At 33.5% G+C, this 16354-nt stretch overlaps 1 protein-coding gene across 3 annotated transcripts in view; it reads left to right on the top strand.

Moving 5' to 3' along the window:
• LOC143244629 (transcription initiation factor IIA subunit 1-like) overlaps nt 1-16354 on the top strand; it is a 46899-nt gene that overhangs the window by 19121 nt on the left and 11424 nt on the right. For all 3 annotated transcript variants that reach the window (XM_076489655.1, XM_076489653.1, XM_076489654.1), the window contains exons 5-7: nt 2185-2271; nt 10720-10849; nt 13131-13237. In XM_076489655.1, coding sequence (XP_076345770.1) covers nt 2185-2271; nt 10720-10849; nt 13131-13237 — 324 coding nt within the window. The remainder of the gene's footprint in view (nt 1-2184; nt 2272-10719; nt 10850-13130; nt 13238-16354) is intronic.

Genomic DNA, 16354 nt, shown 5'->3' with positions numbered 1-16354 from the left:
ATGTCTTAAGTTTTAGATTGACATGGCAATATTTTTAAAAAATCCTGAATTTTCTGTAGTGTGAGAACTATGACATTTTCTCTCTAGACATCCCCTCTTCTATAATTTATTTACCACTTTTCCAGTAAGTATGAAATATAATGTAAATTATCCATTATAATGTCATTATTGCTCATGCAAAATATAAATTTCATAGTCTTTATTCAATCTTATTTAATTACAGAGCCATCAAATAGAAAATTAGAACCCTTTTGCACTGCTCACCCATCACAATCTCTTTCAGAAATTTCAAGTAGTTCTCTTCAATGTTCAATACTGTGTTATTAATAACAAATAGAAGGGAAGGTTTTCACCTGTCAAATGACATATGACATTGTTTTCTCTAGAGAGAAATGCAAATTTCACTTTTAATACAAGTTTTATTCTTAGTGGAAACACATTGACTAACTTGGATGAATTTGTAACAGCTCTTTTTGCATAGTTTAAAGCCAGAGAAATTGTAATAGTTATAGAACATTGCTTTATGAATTTTATTGTTCTGTGTTCTTAGGTGCATTATTTAAATAAAAAATTATTTACTGTAGTACTATCTAATAGTATATTAAAAAAGTAAGGTTGACAGTTGACAGAAGAAAAAGCCCTGGTAAGTACTTTATTTTTTGTTTTGCTTGTATTTTGTATTTATTATGAAAGTACCTGAAATGTTAAAAATAGGAAACATATTTAGGTTACCTAAGATTAGGTTAGGTAAAACAAATAAATAAATAATTTAATGATTTTTCAAAATGTACATTTGCAAGCAGCTTATGCATAATGTAATTTGATAGTTAATATAAGCTGTATGTTTGCCAATTGATTTACATCTTCTTATGAACAGTAGTTAGACACAGGCCAAAGAGCAATAAAAACAATACAATTTAGGTATAAATAGGTGTATGCTGTTACAGCTATTTATAATAAACAAATGTAGTTTCATGTTAAACACAATTTGAAGTCATTCTAGAAAGAGAAAAATAGGTAATTTAGATTTATGGTTATTTCTTTTCTGGTGGTTATGAGGCCAATCAAATTTACCAAGAAAATAACAGATAAAATATAGTTTTACTAAAATATATTCAATCTTAATGTGGAAATCACTTTGCACTCAGAATATAAATAAACTATACGTGTACAGTTGACTGTATACTAGTACGAATACTTCATTTAAAAAAAATCTGATTTTCTGTGTACAAAAGAATTGTAATATTTACTAAAAGTGTCAAATTTTGTGAAGATGCACATACTGTATTAAAAGCTATAGTATGAAAACTGTAATAATGAGGTGGAGAGAGCAAGAAGTTCAAAGAATGTTTTACAGGTGAAACCAAGATACTGCTCAGTGTCAGAAGGGAAAACTAAGGTCTAAAATTAAGTGTAAAAATTTCATCAAGGGGGAATATCAGTACAGAGACTCACTATCAAAGCTAGCCACAACATGTTGATTAACAGAGGTAATTTTATATGTTTCAGAAGGAGAAATAAAATAATTAGTGATGATAAACTCATTCACAATTGAAGGTTTAAGAATGAAAAATTTAAATGTAATTATAAGAGACTACAATAGAGAGAATAGGACATAGAAGTTATCCTGTTTTGTGCACTTTGGGTATGCCATAAAGAATACTGCTTTTACTGCCACATGGAGCAGTTTGGGGAAAAGTTGTTTCAGATATATTTTTATTTTTAAGGGTTTCGAGAAAATGTAGGTTAAGTAAACTAATTATAAGTCATACAGTAGCATTAGTTAGTAAATACCTTTGTAACATTATTTTCAGATTTTGCTGAAGATGAAATGTGTGTATTTCGAAACATTGGAAGCTTGAAAATAAAATGTTTTGTGCTCTGTCAACCATTTTCATCTTTATTAGGAAATTAGAATATTAGACATTTTTATGAAAACAGTTGTTGCCCAGCTGGACGAAGTGTTATTTGTGTTTTTATTTCAATAAACTACTCCTGACTGTTTTAGAGATTCACAGTGTTTCAGTCTTTATACTGAAGGCTTCTTGAGCTTAATGTCAACAGTATAACAGTTTAGTGGATATACAAGTTGATGCCACATAAAAAAATTTAACATTTGTTTTGCTGAAACCAGTTGAAATGAAAAGGTAACATTTAAAAATTAATTTCATGTTTTTTGAGCAGTTGGAGACAGTTACCATAACAATGCCTCAAAAAGTGACCATTACACTTCCCACACAGAATTCCCAGCAGGGTTTACGGTCTGTAATGGTAGGTTCACTTATGTTGTATTCTTTTAATTAGTAGTCTGTTTTAGGTTACACAAGAAAGTTTATAGTCTTTCTGACAAGTTACCTTACTTCTGCTCATATACATATTTAGTCTTGTTTGGGGCTGACCTCTGATTGCAAAATATTTTTCATATGCCACAAACCTTTTACTCCCATGCACCCTTCATTTTATATGGTTTAACTGATTTTCACACACACACACACACACACACACACACACACACACACACAAAATCTCCACTAATAGATATGCCTCACACACATGTGACTCCCTCTATGGTATTCTATCTGTCGCTTCTTGTCTGGCAATCCTTGTGTTTAGACATTTTATGTATTGCTCTCTTTGAATTTTTAACTTTTGTATTGTTACTTTTTTAGTCTCTTACATATTTAAAATAGTTATTATTTGTATCTCATTTTGTTTTGGTATTATTTACTTTTTTACTCAGTCACAAAATATAATAATTTTTCTGTTCTTTTCTTTCTTTATCAACCAGTTGTGTTTAGCTTTCATTTGTATCATGAATTCTGAAGTGCAAGTTACCATGTCTGGCAATTTTTGGTTGACAGATTGATAATTATTTAAGCCAGTCCAACTTTCTTCTGAACAAATCAAATCTGCTTGAGACAAAGAAGCATTTGAGTCTTTTTCCTCTGCCTAAATTTCCAAATCTCCAACTATAGGTTCCATTAGGCTTAATATGGCTGTTTTAAATATGACTTCACAAGTATGTTCAGTTTTATCCCTTTCCCCAGTTTCCTATATTAATTTATTTCCTTGTTACATGATACTTCTTCCTCCCAGTATTTTGTTTCCACTATATCCTGATATTGGGGTTCATGCTGAGCATTCAGTATCTGTTATGTGATAGCATGGGCATACCTCACCCTCCACAGGCTTCAAATCAGTTTATTTAACATACTATTAGGCCAATCTTCCATACCTTGAATCTCAACACCTAGTTTATTTTACCCATTTGGTGGATAACTCCTGATTATCCTGTTCTTTTGTCCCATGCCCATTTTCTCACCTTTATCTTGACCTCGTATTCACCTAATAATGTATGTTTACACCTCTCCAAGGCAATCTACTGTAATCCTGAAGAATTTTGTGGAGAAATACTTGCCCTAATTACATGCTTCATTGTATGTTTGTTGATTTTAGCTCTTTATTTACACATGGGTTCTCTGTTGTTGGGACCTTTCAGGGAAAGACACTCTTTTGTCCCATGTTTTGTCTCATTTCTTCTCCATCAGTTGGTGTTTGGAGATCTCCCAGTAACTTTGGAATCCCAAGTGTTATCTGCAAGACAGCAGTGAACTTTTTCCTTGTTGGCTGATCATTTGTTTCAAACAGAGCTTCAACCATCCTCTATTTCTGTTCAGTGTCCTAATTCTTTCTATCCCTTACCTGTTTCTTCCAGTGGGAGATCTGCTTTTCCTTTCTTTTTTATGCAGAGTGTTGCACTGCTAACAGTATCAGTGACTACCCTGTGTGCTCTGGCCTGTTGGGGGGCTCATTTATCACAATTGTTTCATCTATGCTAAGACTTCATGAGGGATTAATGGGTCCTTTAGATTTTATCCAATGGACTTAACATCCATTTCATTTCCTCTCTTGCATTGTCTCAGATACCTGTTTCCTTTTTGCTGTGTTGGAATCATATCACATGTCAGCATCTGTCTTGGAATGCCATAAAATCTGTGGTTTACTCTTTTTCAGGGTTTTATTTCTTGCTGTTTGTTATCTCCAAGAGAACCAGAGACTGGCAGCCTGTGATTGATCTGTCACATTTCAATTCCCCATTGTTGCTATTTAATTTTACCATGGAGTCATTTCTCACCCTCAGGTGGGCTTTTTTTTCTAGGTTTATGGATGATTAAGGTTGATGTCTCAAATGCCTATTTCCATATTCCATGTTGTGGCAGTCGATGATATCTTTGGTTTTTTTCATGATGGAATGGTTTATCAATTTGAAGCTCTTTGTTTCAAGCTTGCTGCAGCACCATATGTCTCTTGTCAGACAGTGAAGGCTTTTACTGGACTTGTGCACATTTGAAGGTTTCACTTCTACCATTGCACAAGCAATTGGTTTCCTTTGGCTCATTTGGAACTGGAGTCCTCTCAGCATATCTGTGTTTCTTTCAGAAGAGGCTCAGGTTGGTTTGTTGATCAAATAGGAGAAGTCCTTCCTTGCTTTTACCAAGTATCTAATCCATTTGGGTGTTATGTTCAATATGTATCTCAAATACATGCAACATTCTCCTCTTCATCTCTGTTCTTCAGAGCTGGCAGTCACCAATTTTATTGCTGCTCATGAGATACTATCTTTTTTTGGAGATGTGATCCTCTATGATGGCACTTTTCCCAGTTGGTTATGCTTATATCAGATTCCTTTGGTTGCCTCTACAAGACCAATAGAACAGAACTGTGTGTGGAATTCCTTGGATATTTCTCTTACTTTTCCTCCTTCCCTTGTAGATGATCTGCACTGCTGGTTGAACAAGGCTAACACTTTGGTGATCAGATCTACTTCCTCCTCCTCATTCAGATTTACATATTTTCACAGACACTTTGCTTTAAAGCTGGAGGGTTGAACAGAAAGTAACTTCAGGTTAATGGTCTGCTTATCATGTTAACAATCCATGCTAACAATCTTACCATGTTAATGCTCTGGGGCTTCTTGCTGTCCCTTAGGCTTTGGATTATTTTTCTTGCTCTTGCCAGCACCCACCTAGTTATAATCCATTTAGAAAATTTTAGTGGTAGCATATATCATTCATCAGGAAGTTGCCTATTCTCATTCCTTTTATTGTTGAATGTTAGATCTTTTTTTAAGCCCACATGCACATGTGTGTCATATTCTGTGTTTTCAACTGTCTTAAATTTTCTGTTCTGCTTTAACAAACTTTGTTAGGTGTAGTTGTTTCTAAATCACCAGGTTTTCCAGTTGTTATGCATTTAAATAGGTATTTCACACCTGGTTATATTTGCCCACTATCACCAGTACCAAATTCCTTCAGTATTAGTCTCTAGTGCCTCATCCACTGTTGATGGGGTTCAGTTGGGATTTAACAGACAAATTCCTTTAAATGTATCATCCTATCTGATTTCTTTCCATGGTGATTTGTATCATTCATTTCTTGTCAAGTCTTTCTGATTGCCTCTTACTGGCTTGCCAAACCATGGTTGCAGTGGCTGCTCCAGATCCAATCTGCTCCACCTTTACCTCTTCCCAGTACTTCATCTCTTTTCCAGTAACTTTGATCCCAGGAAGTTCATCCTGCCATTTCTACTGTTTGTCTCCATACCTGGTTTTAATGCAGTCCTTGGTGAAGAGATCCAGTTTATCACAGTGAGGAGCTTCATTGTTGGCATGCTTAGTTTGACCTTCCATGGAGGTTTATTTTTGGAAACTGAACATTTTCTTCCATTGATCTTTGGATCATGGGTTCTCTGCCTTTCCTACTGTTCCTCTTATTACAGATTTCCTCATTTGGTTGTTTGATTGGGTATTTTCGATCTGCTCGATTGAGGGTTATTAAGTGGTCTTCACTTGCACTATTTGCTTTTATCCAGTATTGTAAGCCCCCAAGTAATGCAGTGGTATGCCTGTGGACTTATACTGCTACAAACCAGGTTTCAATACCCATGGTGGGCAGAGCACAGATAGCATTTTGTATAGCTTTATGCATAAAAGCTGATACAAAGAATTCTAAAACTTTTATTTAACAGAGCGAGTTGTGTACTCAACTGTGTTATATAAGAATACGAGCCATCCCTGTCTCCTTCATTTGTAAGACGTTTTAACTATGAATATTAAGTTTCATATTCATAAGCTGATACAAAGAATTCTAAAACTTTATATATTAAGTTTATCATAAGCTGATACAAAGAATTCTAAAACTTTGTATATTAAGTATATTAAGTTTCATACTACTTGATATTATTGTGATCAGGCAACTGGTAGGTTCATGTACCACCACCCAACAAAATTGGAGAAATCTAACTAAACTCACATTTACATTTATTATTAATATACGTGGTTTATGTTATGAATACATGAAAGTAAAGTTTCTAACATATTATTTTAAATAAAAAAGCTGATAAGAAAAAAGAAATGCGACCAGTGCTGTAGCCAACTGATCTATCTAAGAGTACAAGCATTGCTGAACATCATAGTGACAGACTCTGTGTATACTTAGCATTTGTAGCATAAGGTATTCATTGAATACATCATGTATGAGGTATGCATGAAAACTGGAATACAGAATGTTATAAAGCAGTCTTTAAAATCAATATAATGGTATCATGCTTTTAGGCACCATCAAACAAAGCCAATCCAACAACTTCTGGAAAAGGAACATCCCATACTGGTGGAATAGTGTTACTAATAAAACCTGAAAAACACATTGTCAAACCCAGGCAGGCAAAGTAAGGATTGCATGGAATAAAACCTGTGTTCAGTTGAGACATTTGGCTTTCAAAGTACATGACATGAAATGGTGTTGTCTGTGGAACAAGACCAGTCTCACAAGTACTTCATTATGGTACTTCCACAAGCTTATGGCTTGTACAGTAATCAAAAACATGGCAGTGTCAGTTAGTCATAAATTATGATGGAACTCCACTTCATACAGGTGAAGATCAAGGTAAGATTCTTGCTCAAACACATTAACCACAGTGGCTATGGTTATTTTGGGAATTCACATCTATACTACAACTACATACTGACATTGAAGCCACCTTTAGCATGAATTCAATACACAGAGCCATAAATAAATTGAACGATTGAGTTTCAGGCCCAGATAATATAAGAATTTCCATCTTTAAGAACATTACAGATGCCAGTATGTTGAAGCTAGTGCTGGAATATCAACTTAGTAAGTAAAACCTGTGAAATATGGATTGTTACCTCTATTAAATCTTTGATAGATTGTTTAGGCAGAGAGTATTCATGATGAAACTTTGTAGAATGGATGGCAACTGCCTGTTGTGGAGACACAAGTGTAGAGGATGACATTTCGAAAGTATTTTGCCTTTTGTCTTCAAGTCAGCGTGTTGTACAAAGTTTCACTATGAAGGATAAGTCTACTTAAAGGCCATCAAATTGTCATCCTACAAAATATCATTGGCAAGAACCTAGAAAAAGCTGTAGTTAGAATGTTTACCTACAAGTCTGAAATGAAGCTGCTATCAACATAATTAAGTTCATATAACAACGAAACAAAAACTGGATCAACGCTGCTGAATTCAAAACTGAATCATGGGAAGGATTTGGAGCTTGTCAGAAAAACTTAAGTCCTCATTTGTGAAAAATGTCTTTATAAAGTCCAGCTGCTCACTCTTGTTGTCAAAATGCCCAGAATAGACATTAGTGTAATGTGTGTAAGTTGTTTTAGTTACGTTAACATAACATGTCATGAACTATAGAAGCTGACAATCAGATTGGATATCACCATTAAAAATGTAATAAAATAATTTGGTAGGCAAGTTAAAACAGAATGCAAAATAGAATATAAGATAATGTTGAAAAATCTGTCATTTTTATTACTTTTATGTTCATTTCCTTTCACTGTCATTCTTCACCTCTATTAAGTTCACATACCTTTTATTGTTATATTCCTTTAAATAGTATTACCTGATGCATGTGTTTATTCACTTCCTTACATTGTAAACTGAAATCATGTTGTACCTTTTTTAAATTTAGTTGATTTACTATATTTATACCAGTTTTGTATTTCTTATTTTTTCTTGTATTACTTAACTCATTCAGATGAACTTTTTCTTGAGCTTTTGAACCATGTTACTTGTTTTTTCAAAGTAACCCTTTTATTAAAAAAATTCATTTTCACTGGAAACCTTATGAAAGGTTGTTGTGCAAAACGTTTTCATATTTTATCAAAAATTTAATTTGAGTTTTTCACTATTACTTTATATTCTATTCACCACTATCAATTTTTCTTTGACATATATACCAAGATCTCGCTTACTTTGACAGTCCAACCACATGTCATGTGACAAAAGTTTGATGTACAACAGAGACTCTACCAAAGTTTAAATTGGAAGAAAACTATAGTTTTCTCAGAAGGGTGATCAAACAGTGCAGTGACAGAGGAATGAATAACAATCCTGCTACAGCCTTTTTCTTTACACTTAACAACAGGCATGCTCATAAGGATAAGCTGCTACCAACTTTGTGAGAACTCCTATCTCTCTGAAAGAATCAGAAGTAATTGGGGGTTATCTCTGATGGACAACTTTACAAGCCACATTCACACCTGATAAATAGATGTGCCAAAGGCATCAATGTACATAAAGTTGCAGCAAGAAATAAAGTTGAAAAACATCACCTACTTATGTTGTACCCAAGTCTTACCTGCTCCTCCTTGAATTATTCACTACAAATTATCATAATGAGTTCTACACATATAGATAAAACTTTAAATGTGTTTTGTACCTTTCCAGACTGATTACAAGATGTACTATAATCATCCCTAACAAACCTTTTGCACACCTTTGCAGCATCACAGAAGACCAATAGCATTTAGAAGTAAAATTCTTCATTAGAGCCTTGGTTTCTGTCATCAACCCAATGTCTTTTTCATGGCCCAGTAGTAAGAGCAAGTATGACTCAAAATCTGTAAATCAATAGTTTAAATTCGAATTGTCAAACATTCTCACTTTTTCAGACACAAAGTGCTATAATATGACAGTCAGCTTCACTATTCATTGGTAAAAGAGTAAGCAATATGAGTAGTGTTTATTAACTGCCTTCCTTAAATTAGGGATAGCTAGTGCCAACAACCCTTCTAGATTTACATTGAATTCAAAATAAGATTTGAAACATTTTGTTCAAGCACTTAATAGGTGCTTCAGGAGATAATCATGGTTGTACAAGTGTTATGAAGTCATCTTTTAGCTACCTCATCATCAGCAGATCTCTTAATTCTGTGGAATAAAGATGTTATGCCTCTGAGATATATGAAAAGCAGCTTAGAAAAGAAAATCTGGAAATTTGGCAGTGAGTGAAACAGAAGAAGCATGTTAGTATTTGTTTAAAGAATAGGGTGGACAGTCATCTGTCACCATAGCCACAGATAATTGTTACACCAAATGTTTTGAAGGAGCTGTTTGGGCATTCATTATGTTATGTAATAACAACATTGTACATATATGGCTGGTGTGGAAATTGAGCTGGAAATCATAAGGCAAACTCCTCTAGTTTGCTAAAGGTAATGAACCACAATTAGACTTGCAGGCATTACTTAACTTTTAAAGTGGTTTGTGCATTTACAGATGGTGGTAAAGCAACTACTTGGTAAAACTGTCACCTGGGTGTGTACGGTAAGCCATGCAAAGGTAAAGTTAGAAGAAGTTGACAAACTTGCATGGAAAGCTCTTTCTTTAAATTCTGCACAGTTCTAGTACTAGGATATCTACCTCCTTTGCAGTCATAGGAGATCATCATGGGAAGAAGGAGGCATCAAGAACAGTTATGCAGGTATAAATTACAATGTTTATCAACAAATACAAGATATTGTTAATAAAAGATGAACTGTTTTCACTGATTGTACCTCATATAGAATTGAATGTGTTAGAAACTGCTGAGAATCATCTTCCCATATCAAGGCTGCCTCTGAAGCTAATTGAGTTTTTGAAGGGCCCATGGAAAAGTACATCAGGTAAATGAATGAGGCCAACAGAACTCTTGTAAATCATGTACCTTTATCACAGCATATTATATTCTAAAGAATGAAATGCTTTCAAATTTGCTTAAACTTCAAGCTAAAAATTGTTGAGATTCAAAAATTCATAAGTCTCGCAAAACTTGTAGAAGGTATGTAAATATTATGTATTCAACAACAATAACTTTGATGATTAATAAAGTGTGTCATAGTCAGTAGATAATTTATGAAATACTAAAATTAACCCATTACAATAAAAACAGAGAATTTTGTTGTTAGCTTAATTTAAAGTTAAATGATTTTCTGTTTTATGATATGGCTCTATATAACATATCAAAGTTACATGCTTTATTCTATGGAGTAAATTACCTGTATAATATGTTGCAGTTGTTAATGATTTATGGTATAGGATTACTAATATTCAAAATGACATGCATATTATAACTGTTCTTGAACATGTATTTTTAATATTTATGTAATACTAAATGTACATTCTTGTTTGTAAAATACTGTCATTTGCTCTTTAATTTTAAAGGTAATTGTATAACATGGAATAAATTATCCCAGAGAAGAAGAAAAAACATTCTATTTACATTTTTTTCTTTTTTTTATATGTAGCAACTGGAAACTGAGCTGAACCTTATAGACTTTAAAGTGATACTAGATGATAGAAATTATATAAATGTGTTTAATTCTTGTAATTGCAACCTATTTGTTTCAACTATTTTTAATTTTTCAGTCTGCCCCAGCTGCAAGTGCTGCTCTTGCCCTAGGTCCCCAGATGGCAGCTAACTTGTTTCAGCAAGTAGCCTTAAGCCAAGCAGGTATATTAAATAGTCCAAATCCACAAGCTACAACCCTTCAGAATGGTAAGTTTTATATTTTCTTCAGGTTTAGTATTTGTTTTGTAGATTTAAACTTAACATTTTAAACCATAATACATTGTTGCTATATAAACATGTGGCCTACTAATAAGTAAATATATAAACTGTAAGAATACAAATACACCATCTCCATGATGTCATATGCAACTAACCTTAATGTATAGATACAGTCTCAGTTGGGAAACAACTTAGCCCAGGTATCCAAAACCAAGAGAACAGACTTTTGAGCATTATGAGGAAAAGTGTGGAAAATGACTTGTGTCAAATGGCTACTTGTATTACAGATCAGCTGAAAGTGTCGCCTCACGTTCCAATATGATTATAAATTAACTTAGTAGTATGAGCTACTAAAGCATATTAACTATACTGGAGCCACTCTTGGTAATATTGTATGTCAGCATCAGAGAGCATCATAGATTCTATCACACCATCCTGATACTGCAATTTTTTCAATGAATTCAAGTTTGCACAATTCTTTGGCACTGAACTGACTATTCTCCAATGATCATACTTTGAACTATCTGTAAGCCATAAAGAAATACGGCAGTTTTTCTGTTAGTGTATGGGTGTCATTTGAGTAGCTGGATGGTTGCAAGTGATATGTGATAGGACTGTCATTGCTACTTGAGCAAGGCCTTCTACATGACTATTCTAATGACCAGATTACTAGACATGGCAGTGTCTTTTATAAAATAGTTTCCATTCATTAAATTCAAGTCATGAAACAGTTGTTTGGAAGCCAGAGCATTTGTTGGGTATGAACCTTACCAAGCATGTGCAATCCACCCTTGATTATTCCTGGTGAAAATATTCTAAACACTCAACTTCTAAAGACATTCTTGTGTTTTCTTTTGCCAAGAATAACAATGCAATCCAACAGGCCTATATTTCAGATCCTGTAAATACAACTTGAAAATGTGTTTCTGACATAATTATTTAAAGAGGAGGTAATTAAATACTAATGATAATCTTCTACTTTGTTTCATATTTTAATATATGTATACACACATTTTTTTGTCAAAGATTTGAGGCTTTCCTTTCTGTATTTTTCTGTAATTAAGTACCAATATGTCATTTGTTTGATATCAGACAAAGTAGATTTACACAGATTAGACTTAAAAGTCAGTATTCATTGATCACTTACCCAGAGAGAGGGATATGTAGTTCTTACTTTATGTTGGTGTCATGCTAACTAATCAGTGATATAATACTAGTTTTATTATCCAGATAGTGTGTACTTGTTTTTGAAGTGACATTTGTGCGACATCTATGTAGGTACTGTCAGTGTTTTATACTTCTGATTTTCAATAGTTATAAATCAATTGCTGATCGATGTTACAATTTGCTAATTGTTTTCATTCATATATACGTTTCACTAAATTATCTTCCCAAACAAATGTAATTAAATCAAAATTAATTGATGCAAGGTCAAACCTTACTTAGTTTTTTTTAAAAATAAAATATGGAAATCTATTCCTTTATTGCCTAATTATCAATATATTTCCTTCAATGCAAGAGTTTCTTGACAACAAAATTCTTGTTCGATGTTTATTTTGAGATAAACAGCATAAAATCATATATGAGCTCAAATTATGTTGTATGCTTAGTACGGCTACAAAGATATTTATTTTATACAGGACCTTGTTTCTATTCAATAGCCATTTATTAGGTTACTTATACTTAACACATAAAAAGACAGGTAAGATATATGTTTGCATTATTGTAGTGGGACTAAAACTTTGACTAAAATTATATGTGACGTGTATGATGGTAATATAATATCCATACTACTATATTCTCTACCTGTTGTGCAATATAATTATAAGCAGCACAAGAACTTCTAACTACAGGGTGTTTGGAAAGTCACTGTGCACTTATATATTTATTAACAGACATGTTTCAATATGGAATACAGGAGGTAAATATGAATGACAATTATAAACAATGTTGAAAGTGATCTCTGTTGGCATCAATACAAGCTTGGATCCTTCTTATTTTGTTTCTAAACACTGCAATCAGTTGCTGGCTTGAAATAGACTGAATGAATGCTGATTACAAAACTGCACAGTGACTTTCCGAACACCCTGTATATTTCTAATAACATGTAACTCAGTAACTCATAATGAATAATGTTTATTGTTTTTCTCTCGTGCGTAACAAAAGTTTTGAGGAAAATCCATGCTATATGTTTTGTATTATAAAGCAAATAATTAAAAGAATTCATACCAGTTGCTATTCTAGTCACTGTGAAACTTTAAAATTTCAGAAACTAGTAACCAAGGAAAAGAAATCCAGTTTCAAACTCTACCATTGGACAAACAAGTTCATTATACTGTAAATGTACCTCAAACTGCCAACTCAACAGTTTTACAGGTAATCCTTTGTTTATTTCTTATTGGATTGTACCTTCATATATAACCCCTTATATTTTTATTTAATGTGTGTATATTTATAGTAACAACGTAGTTAATTTACACCATGTATAAACTTGTTTTGGGTCGTTGTTTTAAGGTTTTATTTATAAATGTAAATTAAATTCTAACTAAACTGCAGATTCATTCTAAACACGTTATACTAAATAAGTATATAAAGCCATTATTTACAGAATATAATTTTTTATTATCCACATTTCTCTCATATAACTTCAGAAGTATTTCACCTTAGGTACACCAATGAAACTTGGTATAAGATACACTGCTGGCCAAAATCTTAAGGCCAATGAACACAAAGAAAAAATATGCATTTTGCATTATTAGACTCAACCACTTATCTGAGTAGAGCTTAGAAAGATGAAAATAAGAAAAGGGAAAATAAAAATAAAAAGTTTTTTAGCATTTAATGGGGAAAATGTAAACACTGTGAAATTAGCATAAATACTAGCTGGTCAAAAGTTTAATACCATACCAAAAAGAAGTCCTAAACAGGGTATGAAATGCCCAACATGAGGTGTCAATAGTGAGTTGCATGGCCATCATTGCGAATAACTTCAAAAATTCGCTTTGACATGGTCAATATAAGCATTTTTTGGCTGGAATGTTATTCCAAGTGGTGAAGATAGCTTCATGAAGATCATGCACTGTTTGGAATTGACATACATTTCTATAGACTTCCCTTGCCATCCAAACCCAAACATTTTCAATATGGTTCAGTTTGGGCAAACACGCTGGATGTTTCAAAAGAATAACGTTATTCACCATGAAAAAGTCCTTTGTCCTACGGCATTGTGGATTGCAGTGTTGTCCTGCTGAAAGATCCGGTCATTTCCACACAAGCAAGGGCCTTCAAATAAAGATGCTCTTTCCAACATGCCAATGTAGCCAGCTGCTGTTTGACACCCCTGTATAACCTGAAGCTCCATTGTCCATGGATGGAGAAAGCACTCCAGATCATGATGGAACCTTTTCCACTGTGTTGTGTAGAAAATACCTTTGGTGGGATATCCTTACCATGCCAGTAACGTTGAAAGCCATCTGGACCATCCAAGTTAAATTGTTTCTCATCAGAGAACAAAACCTTCTTCCACTTTTCTACGTCCCATGTTTGTTGCTTTTCAGCAAAGTTTAACCGGGCTGTTTCGTAGTGGGGAAGGAGGCGTGGCCTTTGAAGACGTTTACGGTTTTTAAAGCCTTTCTCTCGTAGATGCTGTCTTATTGTTCTTGAGCTGTATTCTACATCCATAAGGGCCTTAATCTGGTTCGACGATTGGTTGGTGTCTTGCCAGACAACCCATCGAATCGTCCTGCTCAATGCCGGCGAAATTTTCTTGGGCCGACCACTTGAAATTATCATTCCGTGTCTCTCAAGGTCATTTAATACATTAGCAACAGCAGTTTTACTATGCCCAATCTCACCAGCAATGGCATGTTGAGAGACACCTTGCTTTTGCAGCTCAACAATTCTGCCACGTTCAAACCCTGTCAACTTTTTAGCCTTTGCTATGTTTTTACCCAATGTAACACAGGAGATGTCAGTGGGAGATGTTGACAACACTAACGCTTGAACATAAATGGCTAAATTTCGTTACGTGTTTACCAATTAATGCTTCATTTCAGTGTGGTCTTAAACTATTGACCAGCTGGTATCTAGGCTAATTTCATAGTGTTCACATTTTCCCTATTAAATGCTAAAAAAGTTTTTATTTTTACTTTCCCTTTTCTTATTTTTATCTTTCGAAGCTGTACTCAAATAAGTTGTTGAGTCTAACAATGCAAAATGCATATTTTGTGTTATGTTCATTAGCCTTAAGATTTTGACCAGCAGTGTATAATGCAGATGTGAAGTAAATAAATACATTTGTGTACAAATGGCAAGTATTTTTTAACACTAACATTTTTTGAAATCCTATATTAACAGTATTAAAGAAAACAATAATCAATTGCAGATAAATTTGGTAAAGTCAATAATACTGAGGGTGGAGTATATTAAAACAGTTTTGAATATGCAAATCAGCAAGTCATTTGACAGCCATAACTGGTGTAAACTGATATGGAAGTTCATATATTAAAACTAAATTTTGGCATTGTTTGTATTTTCTTAACTAGCATGATGCTACTGAAAATTTTTTTTTTGGAAAAAGATTGTAACAACACTTGTAAGATATTCATACACTCAGATCATGAAGATGAATTTATATTGAACATTTAAAATTGTTAAAGAAGATGAAGATATGGCAGTGGAAACAAAGAAGTATCAATCAACTAACCTACAATAGTTGTATTCTACTGATGTTGTGGTAAGCAGTCTTGTAACAGGTGAAAACCCATGAACACAAAAGGGCATTGTCAAAACTTGTCCACAATCCCTAAGCAACAGACATTAAATAATTAAGGACTTCTATCTTGAAAAATTATGCAAGTCATGTGTATACAAGTTGCTTTCACAGTTTACCTATCCAACAGTTGCAAACTGCTACAAGCAATTAGATAATGAAATGGGTATGAAAGTTATTCTAAATCCTGTATCTGTGTGTTTCTATGCGATTGGATTGTTGAAATGGATGATGGAAGTTTGTCATCCCTATACATTAGATGGATTGTAGAAAGTGCAGAGAGGAGTGGTGTGCTTCAAACAGGACAGTTTTACAACTGAGACTTTTTCCAATAGAAACTGTAATGCAGGGTTGTTTTCAAGACATACACTCATCAGATAGTTTGACCAAATGTAGTGATATGGACTTTGCTCTGGAGAGGCTCCAAAATAAGTTTAATATAACATATTCAACCTCTCTATAAGATGGTGTAAATCTGCATGTTATGCACACAAATATATTTCCCCAACATTACAAAATGCAGTTATTACAATGAATAAGTTGTAATGATACAGTGAGAAATACCTTACACTTCCATTTTTACAAAGACCAACTTGTGTATTGTATATCTTTGTTTTATTTTGCTTTGGAGGAAGATAAAATAGATCCTTTAATATCACATACAAAAACTGCATTGTTTTGCTAAAATTTTTGTATAAGATAAAGGGATTCACCTTCTCAGC

This window comes from Tachypleus tridentatus, chromosome 2 (genome assembly GCF_004210375.1).
Source record: "Tachypleus tridentatus isolate NWPU-2018 chromosome 2, ASM421037v1, whole genome shotgun sequence".
NCBI lineage: Eukaryota > Metazoa > Arthropoda > Merostomata > Xiphosura > Limulidae > Tachypleus > Tachypleus tridentatus.
Note: the sequence above shows the minus strand (reverse complement) of the source record. Positions and strands in the feature narration are given on the sequence as shown.